The sequence below is a fragment of the Corvus kubaryi genome, unplaced genomic scaffold (genome assembly GCF_017639235.1).
Source record: "Corvus kubaryi isolate FWS band 111438036 unplaced genomic scaffold, C.kubaryi_AGA036_p1.0 36965, whole genome shotgun sequence".
NCBI classification, from domain to species: domain Eukaryota; kingdom Metazoa; phylum Chordata; class Aves; order Passeriformes; family Corvidae; genus Corvus; species Corvus kubaryi.
The window spans coordinates 1-8,520 of record NW_024580995.1 but is presented as its reverse complement, the minus strand read 5'-3'; the positions used below and the strand labels follow the sequence as shown (position 1 = coordinate 8,520).

The 8,520-nt window shown below is 66.8% G+C and overlaps 1 protein-coding gene across 1 annotated transcript in view; it reads left to right on the top strand.

Moving 5' to 3' along the window:
- CACNA1A (calcium voltage-gated channel subunit alpha1 A) overlaps positions 1-8,514 on the top strand; it is a 17,792-nt gene extending 9,278 nt beyond the window's left edge. Inside the window, 26 exon segments of the mRNA XM_042020344.1 lie at positions 24-136; positions 261-373; positions 495-626; positions 742-814; positions 902-1,019; positions 1,127-1,194; positions 1,294-1,400; positions 1,797-2,522; positions 2,698-3,059; positions 3,350-3,491; positions 3,572-3,701; positions 4,017-4,076; positions 4,150-4,256; positions 4,921-4,932; positions 5,205-5,304; positions 5,397-5,557; positions 5,625-5,765; positions 5,857-6,058; positions 6,143-6,307; positions 6,579-6,689; positions 6,979-7,101; positions 7,103-7,270; positions 7,351-7,416; positions 7,510-7,610; positions 7,846-7,996; positions 8,179-8,514. Coding sequence (XP_041876278.1) covers positions 24-136; positions 261-373; positions 495-626; positions 742-814; positions 902-1,019; positions 1,127-1,194; positions 1,294-1,400; positions 1,797-2,522; positions 2,698-3,059; positions 3,350-3,491; positions 3,572-3,701; positions 4,017-4,076; positions 4,150-4,256; positions 4,921-4,932; positions 5,205-5,304; positions 5,397-5,557; positions 5,625-5,765; positions 5,857-6,058; positions 6,143-6,307; positions 6,579-6,689; positions 6,979-7,101; positions 7,103-7,270; positions 7,351-7,416; positions 7,510-7,610; positions 7,846-7,996; positions 8,179-8,310 — 3,884 coding nt within the window. The 3' untranslated portion in view covers positions 8,311-8,514.
- Positions 8,515-8,520: the final 6 nt, after the last annotated feature.

Genomic DNA, 8,520 nt, shown 5'->3' with positions numbered 1-8,520 from the left:
CTGCTGTGTCCCCCCCTCCTCAGACTATGCAGAATTCATTTTCTTGGGACTCTTTATGTCCGAAATGTTTATAAAAATGTACGGGCTGGGGACGCGGCCTTACTTCCACTCGTCCTTCAACTGCTTCGACTGTGCCGTGAGTGCCGGGACGGGACAGGAATGGGGCTGGGATGGGATGGGGTGGGACGGGACAGGATGGGATGGAATGGGATGGGGTGGGGTGGGATGGGGACCATCTGGGGACACTGTCCCGCTCCCAGGTTATCATCGGAAGCATCTTCGAGGTGATCTGGGCTGTTGTGAAGCCGGGAACATCCTTTGGGATCAGCGTGCTGCGAGCTCTCAGGTTACTGCGCATCTTCAAAGTCACCAAGTGAGTCCCGTGTCCCCCCGTGTCCCCCCCCGTGTCCCCCCATGTCCCCTCATGTCCTCTCATGTCCCCGTGTCCCCCCACGCCCCCCTGCACCCCCCACAGCCTGGTGCTGTCCCCATAGGTACTGGGCTTCCCTGCGGAACCTGGTGGTGTCCCTGCTGAACTCCATGAAATCCATCATCAGCCTCCTCTTCCTCCTCTTCCTCTTCATCGTGGTCTTCGCCCTTTTGGGGATGCAGCTCTTCGGGGGACAGTGAGTGACTGGCTGGGGAAATGGGATCCCCCGGGTCTCTGTGCCCCCAGGTCCCTGCTTGGGGGGCACCTGGTGCTGGTGGGGCTCCCACCGCTGCCCCCCCAAACCCCCCCAGGTTCAATTTTGACGACGGGACCCCTCCCACCAATTTCGACACTTTCCCAGCAGCAATAATGACGGTGTTTCAGGTAGGCCCCACCCCAGGGGGGTCTCTGAGGGGGCGGGGGGCTCGCGGGGGGTCCCCGCTGCCCCCAGGGCTCTTTCCTCCCCCCCAGATCCTGACGGGAGAAGACTGGAACGCGGTGATGTACGACGGGATCAAATCTCAGGGCGGCGTCAAGGGCGGGATGGTTTTCTCCGTCTACTTCATCGTCCTCACCCTCTTCGGCAACTGTATCCTGGGGGTCCTGGGGGTCCCGGGGGTGCTGGGGGGGCTCGGGGAGAGTCCTGGGAGGGGAGGGGCTTCCCTGGTCCCTGCTTTGCCTTGACGCGGCTCCCAGACACCCTCCTGAACGTCTTCTTGGCCATCGCCGTGGACAACTTGGCCAACGCGCAGGAGCTCACCAAGGTCAGGAGTCTGGGGGCTTTGGAGCGCCCGGGGGGGGGCTTGGAGGGTCTGGGGGGGGGGTCTCAGAGCCGGGCTGGACGTGGCGCTGGGGCTTTGCAGGACGAGCAGGAGGAGGAGGAAGCCGCCAACCAGAAGCTGGCGCTGCAGAAGGCGAAGGAGGTGGCCGAGGTCAGCCCGCTGTCTGCAGCCAACATGTCCGTCACCATGTGAGTGTCTGGAGCCAGCTGGGATCATCCCGGATCCATCCCCAGAGCCATCCCAGAGCCAGGCCAGACCCACCCTGGCTCCATCCTTGGGTCCATCCTGAATCCTTCCTCAGCTGCATCCCCGGATCCATCCCGGCTCCATCCCAGCTCCGTCCCTGGGTCCATCCTGGCTCCTTCCTCGGCTCCATCCTGGCTTCATCACAGCTCCATCTGCGGATCGATCTCGGCTCCATCCCAGATCCATCCTTGACTCCATCCCAGCCCCATCCCAACTCCATCCCGGCTCCATCCCATCCCTACCCTTGCCTCCATCCCGGACCCGCCCCAGCTCCGTCCCAACCCCATCCCGTCCACACCCCGGCCCCTCCCGACCCAATCCCGCCCCCGGGGCCGCAGGAAGGAGCAGCAGAAGAACCAGAAATCCTCCAAGTCGGTGTGGGAGCAGCGCACGAGCGAGCTGCGCAAGCAGAACCTGCTGGCGAGCCGGGAGGCGCTGTACAGCGAGCTGGACCCCGAGGAGCGCTGGAAGGTGCCGTACGCCCGCCACCTGCGCCCGGACATGAAGACGCACCTGGACCGGCCCCTGGTCGTGGACCCGCAGGAGAACCGCAACAACAACACCAACAAGACGCGCCCCGGGGAGCCCCCGCCCGACCCCCGCTTCGGGCCGCTCCGCGCCGAGGAGCTGCGCCAGCAGCAGCCGCGCTACCCCGACCACGGCGGCGGCCCCCGGCCCGGGGACCCCTCGGGACCCCCCCCCGGGAGCCGCCGTCCCCGCAGCAGCAGCCGCGAACCGGAGCGGGAGCCCAGCCAGGAGCGCGGCTACGCCGAGGGCGAGCGGCCCAAAGGGCGGCACCGCAGCCGCGACGGCCGCGCCGGGTCCCCGCCCGAGCGGGAACACCGGCGGCACCGCGGGCACCGGCGCGGGGCCGAGGAGGGCGAGGAGGGCGCCAGGCCCGAGCGGCGGCCGCGGCACCGGGACGGGGGGCGACAGCCACGGGGCGAGGGCGACGGAGAGCACGGGGACGGCGAGCGGCGGCGGCGGCACCGGCACGGGGCACCGCCCGGGTACGACGGCGAGGGCAGGAGGGAGGACAAGGAGCGGCGGCACCGGCGGAGGAGGTGAGGGCGCGGGAGAGACCCCGGGGATCGGTGGGACGCCCCGGAGCTGGAGGGACCCTCCGAGCAGGGGCTGCTATGGATCCCAGGAAGGAACCGAGCGTCCCTCGGCATTCCCGGCTCCCCGAAGCGGTTCTTGGGGTCCCCTCTGAGCCCTTTCCCATCTGCTCCCCCCCAGGGAAGCGCAGCCGCCCCCGGCGCCGTCGGGCCCCACGCTCTCCACCACCCGCCCCATCCAGCAGGACCTGGGGCGCCGGGACCCCCCCGTGGCCGAGGACATCGACAACATGAAGAACAACAAACTGGCCACGGCCGAGCCCCCCGCGCCCCCCGCCGTGGGCAACCACACCCCCTGTCCCTCCACCGGCCCACCCCGCCGGCCCCCGCCCACTGCCAACCCCCCGCCCCCCGAAAACAGCCTGGTGGTCACCAACCCCGGCCCCCCCAACAACCCCTCCAAGGGCGGGGGGAAGCCGGAACACACGGCCGTGGACATCCCACCCCCCTTCCCGCCGCCCCCCAGCAACGCCCTGGTCCAAGGTAGGGGAGCCCACTGAGGTTTGGGCGAAGTCTGGGAGGGTCGGGGATCTGGGGAGTCTGAGGGGAAATCTGGAGCTCCCAGGGGGATCTGGGATGTTCTGGGTGTCCAGGAGGTTTGGGGGAGTTCAGAGGGTCTGGGGAAGTCCAAGGGACCTTGGGGGCGGGTTTGGGGGGGTTGCGGGGATATGGGGGGTCTGGGAGGTCCAGGGGATGTGAAGGATCTGGGGTATGAGGGTGATCTGAGGGTTCAGGGGCTCTGGGGGGGGTGTCTGACGGCGCCACCCCCGCAGTGAACAGGAACGCCAACCCCGAGCCGCTGCCCCGCAAAGAGGAGGAGGAGAAGAAGGAGGAGGAAGGCGACGGGCAGGACGAGAACGGCCCCAAGCCCATGGTGCCCTACAGCTCCATGTTCATCCTCTCCACCACCAACCCGTGAGCACCGGGGGGAGGCGGCAGGGGTCGGGGGGGTCCCGGAGAGGTCCGGGGGTCCCTCCTCACCGTGTCCTCACCAGGTTCCGGCGGCTCTGCCACTACATCGTGAACCTGCGCTACTTCGAGATGTGCATCCTCATGGTCATCGCCATGAGCAGCATCGCGCTGGCGGCCGAGGACCCCGTGCAACCCAACGCCCCCCGCAACAATGTGAGACCCCCCCCTTTCTGCCACCAGCGGGGGCCCCCGGGGTGGGGAGTGCTGATCTGAGGGCGGACGACCCCAAAACAGCTCCTAAAGTGGGGGCCCCGTGGTCGGGATGTGCTGGCTCTGAGAGAATGAGCTCAGCCACGGTGGAGGGCATGGGAATCCTGGGGTGCTGTGGGGTTCTGGGGGGTCCCGGGTTGCTGAGGAGGTCTTGGGGGTCCTGAGGTGCTGGGGGCCCTGAGTTTCTGGGGGGTCCTGGGGGGCTCCTGAGGTCCTGGGGATCCCAGGGGTGTCCCAAACTTGTCCCTCCCCTCACAGGTGCTGCGCTACTTCGATTACGTCTTCACGGGAGTCTTCACCTTCGAGATGGTGATCAAGGTGAGCGTGGGGAGGGCCCACAGGGCGGGGGGGCGCCCCCGGAGCCCCCTGACCCCCGCCGTTGCCCCTGCAGATGGTGGATCTGGGACTGGTGCTTCACCAAGGTGCCTATTTCCGGGACCTGTGGAACATTCTGGATTTCATCGTGGTCAGCGGGGCGCTGGTGGCCTTTGCCTTCACGTGAGTGCCTGGGGGGGACACGCAGGGGATGGAGGTGGAGGGGGGTGGCCTCTCCCAGCGCCCCGGTGGGGCCTGTCCCGCTGCCCACGCTCTCTGTTGTCGCTTGACGTCCGTCCTCGGCCGCTTGTCACTGCATTTGTGTCGTCCTGTCACCGTCCCTGTGTCGGTGTGGCAGGGAAGGAGGAGGAACCTGCTAGGAAGGGGCGAGGGAGCCCCTAGGAAGGGGCAACTGATCCCTGAGGGACCGAGAATCCCCCGAGTAAAGGGTGAGAATCCCCCGAGTGTCTGAGCAGCCCTAAAGTCAAGGCTGAGCACTCTCCAAGTAAAGCCTGAGCATCCCCTGAGTAAAGGATGAGCATTCCCCGACTGTCTGAGCAGCCCCCGAGTGTCTGAGCAGCCCTAAAGCAGAGGCTGAGCATCCTCCGAGTAAAGCCTGAGCATCCCTTGAGTAACTGAGCAGCCTCCGAGTCTGGGCTGAGCAACTCCCACAAAAATCAAGCAACCCCCGAGTAACACGGGAGTAAACCCGGAGCGGACTCCAAGCACCTCGCAGGAGGTGGGGCTGCCCCGAGGGTCCCCCCTCGTCCTTCGGGGGGGCCCGGAGGTGCTGGGGGGGGGGCTCTGATCGTGCCTTGTCTCTCCGCTTTCTCTGCCTCCGCCGCAGGAGCAGCTCACGGTAAATCCTTCTGCCTTCGTCTCCGTCCTCGTCCTCTCCTCGTGCTCGTGGTCGTGCCTCGCTCCCGCTCCCCAAATTCCCACCCCCGCCCCCCCAAAAGCGCCTCAGGCAAACACGTGATGAGCGCAGGGGGGAGGGGGCTCAGCCTGGGGGGTGGGGAGGGGTGGGACCAGCAGGGGAGGAGGGCGTGGGACCACCCGTGGTCCTGCTGGGATTTCCGGGGTGTCCCGGCCGCACCAGGGGTCCCACACCTCCCGTTCGCCCACCCCCAGTGGCAGCAGCAAAGGGAAGGACATCAACACCATCAAGTCCCTCCGCGTCCTCCGCGTGCTCCGGCCCCTGAAGACCATCAAGAGGCTGCCCAAGCTCAAGGTGGGCTCTGGGGGGAGTTCGCCACCCACCTGGGGAATTTTGGGGGGTTCCAACTACCAGTGCTGACCCCCACCCCCTCACCCCCTCCCCAGGCCGTGTTTGACTGCGTGGTGAACTCGCTGAAGAACGTCCTCAACATCCTCATCGTGTACATGCTCTTCATGTTCATCTTCGCTGTGGTGGCCGTACAGCTCTTCAAGGGGAAGTTCTTCTACTGCACGGACGAGTCCAAGGAGTTCGAGAAGGACTGCAGGTACGGCCCGGCCGGGAGGGGCCCACGCCGCCCACCCGGCCCCCGCCCACCGCCCCTCCCTGGGCAGGGGCGAGTACCTGGTGTACGAGAAGGACAACGAGGTGAAGGCGCAGAAGCGCGAGTGGAAGAAGTACGAGTTCCACTACGACAACGTGCTCTGGGCGCTGCTCACCCTCTTCACCGTCTCCACCGGCGAGGGGTGGCCGCAGTAAGGCTGCGCGGATTTGGGGCTGGGGGTCCGGGAGAGGTCTGGGGGGGCTGCAGGACCCCCATCCCGTCCCTGCCCTGCTCCGCCGCAGGGTCCTCAAGCACTCAGTGGATGCCACGTACGAGAACCAAGGGCCAAGCCCAGGGTACCGCATGGAGATGTCCATCTTCTACGTCGTCTACTTCGTCGTCTTCCCCTTCTTCTTCGTCAACATCTTCGTGGCCTTGATCATCATCACCTTCCAGGAGCAGGGGGACAAGATGATGGAGGAGTACAGCCTGGAGAAGAACGAGGTGCCGCCCCTGTGCCCTCCCTCCGCGGAGCTGCAGGGGCCGCACCAGGGTGGGTGACACCCGTGTGTCCCCCTGTCCCTGCAGAGAGCCTGCATCGACTTCGCCATCAGCGCCAAGCCGCTGACCCGGCACATGCCCCAGAACCGCCAGAGTTTCCAGTACCGCATGTGGCAGTTCGTGGTGTCCCCTCCCTTCGAGTACACCATCATGGCCATGATTGCCCTCAACACCATCGTGCTCATGATGAAGGTGGGCGGGGATGGCGCTGGAGGGGCTGGGGAGCCCCCCAAGGGTTGTTCTCAGCCCCCCAGGCGCCCCTGGTCCTGCACCCCCCTGGGGTTGGTCCTGCTCTGTCCGTCCATCCCTGGATCCATTCCTGTAGCCCAGCTTTGTCCTGCACCTCTGTCCCCCTCGGAGTTGTCCCCGTCCCCTAAACCTGTCCCTGTCCCCCTGGATCCACCCCCCACCCTGGGCTGCACCCCTGTGCCCCCGTCCCCACCCTCCTGTGCTGTCCCTGCAGTTCTACGATGCCTCGGACACCTACGAGTACGTCCTCAAGATGTTCAACAACGTCTTCACCTCCCTCTTCTCCCTCGAGTGTCTCCTCAAGATCATGGCCTTTGGCGTCCTGGTACGGGGGGAACGCTGGGGACCCCGGGGTTGGGGGGACCCCTGGACCACCAGGGCACCCTGGGGACACGGGGGGTCCCAAGACATCAGGGAACTCCAGGAAGGTAGGGCACCCCAGAGAACCCCGAAACCTCAGGGGACCCCAGGGACCTCATGGGACGAGTGCCCCAGATCTGTCACCAGGCATCCTGGGTACAGGGATCCACTGCAGGGCCACACCGAGATCTGGGGAGCCAGCGCAGGGGTACCCCGGGATCCAGGACCCCACATGCCTTTCCCCCCTTTCCCAGAATTACTTCCGCGACGCCTGGAACGTCTTCGACTTTGTGACGGTCCTGGGCAGCATCACAGACATCCTGGTGACAGAGTTTGGGGTAGGTGGGGACTGCTGCCCCCCGTCTCCTCCCCCAGCCCCATTCCCAGGGTCCCCTTTCCCCCCTCACCCCCTTTTCCTCGTCCCCCCAGAACAACTTCATCAACCTGAGCTTCCTGCGACTCTTCCGTGCTGCGCGGCTCATCAAGCTCCTGCGCCAGGGCTACACCATCCGCATCCTGCTCTGGACCTTTGTCCAGTCCTTCAAGGTGCCCCCCGAAACCCTAGGGTCCCCCCAAATGCCGCCCCCGGCCCCAGCCCCCCATGACCGGCCCCGCTGTGCCCCCAGGCCCTGCCCTACGTGTGCCTGCTCATCGCCATGCTCTTCTTCATCTACGCCATCATCGGGATGCAGGTGAGACCCCCCAGGTGCAGGTGACACCCCCGGGTGCAGGTGACACCCCCAGCCCCCCCGCGGCCCCCCTGAGCTGCCCTGCCCCCCCCCCAGGTGTTTGGGAACATCGGGATCGAGGAGGAAGATGATGAGTCGGCCATCACCCAGCACAACAACTTCCGCACCTTCTTCCAGGCACTGATGCTGCTCTTCAGGTGGGCCCCGCTGTCACCTGGGCACTCAGTGCCACCGCAGTGTGGCCCCCGGCACAGTCCCAGTGCCACCCCAGTGTCACCGGGTACTCAGTGCCACCCGAGCACGTTCCCAGCACAGTCCCAGTGCCACCCAGTGCCATACTGGTGCCACCCGCGCTATGAGAGCCGCGCCGCCGTGTTCCCCTCGCCGTGTCCCCCTTGCCGTCCGTGTGACCGGCGCGTCCCCTGTCGCCAGGAGCGCCACCGGGGAGGCGTGGCACGAGATCATGCTGTCGTGCCTGAGCGGGAAGCCGTGCGACGAGAACTCGGGCATCAAGGAGGATGAGTGCGGCAACGAGTTCGCCTACTTCTACTTCGTGTCCTTCATCTTCCTCTGCTCCTTCCTGGTGAGCTCCCGGGGGGGGGTCCCCAAACCGCCCGCCCACCCCTGACACCCCTGCTCCTTCACCTCTGCTCCTTCTCCCATCTCCTTCCTCTCTGCTGAGCCCGGGGGGGCTCCGGGGGGCTCTGGGGAGGAGGACACCGCGCCCTCCCACCCTTGACCCCCCCCGCGCCCCCGTTCCCGAAGATGCTGAACCTCTTTGTCGCCGTCATCATGGACAACTTCGAGTACCTGACGCGGGACTCGTCCATCCTGGGCCCGCACCACCTGGACGAGTATGTGCGGGTCTGGGCCGAGTACGACCCCGCCGCCTGGTAAGGACCCCCCCAGGGGGGTGCGGGGGGGGACAGGGACACCCCCGGACCCCGCGGGCTCCTCCCAGCGCCGGGGACACGGTGGAGGGGTCGCGCCCCGTTCCCCCCCCCATCCCCGGGGGTGCAGCGGGGTCCGTGGGGAGGGGCCGGCAGAAAAGGTGACCGAAACCCCCCCCCCCCGAGTGCTCTGGCCCCCCCTCGGGGTTCCCGCTGT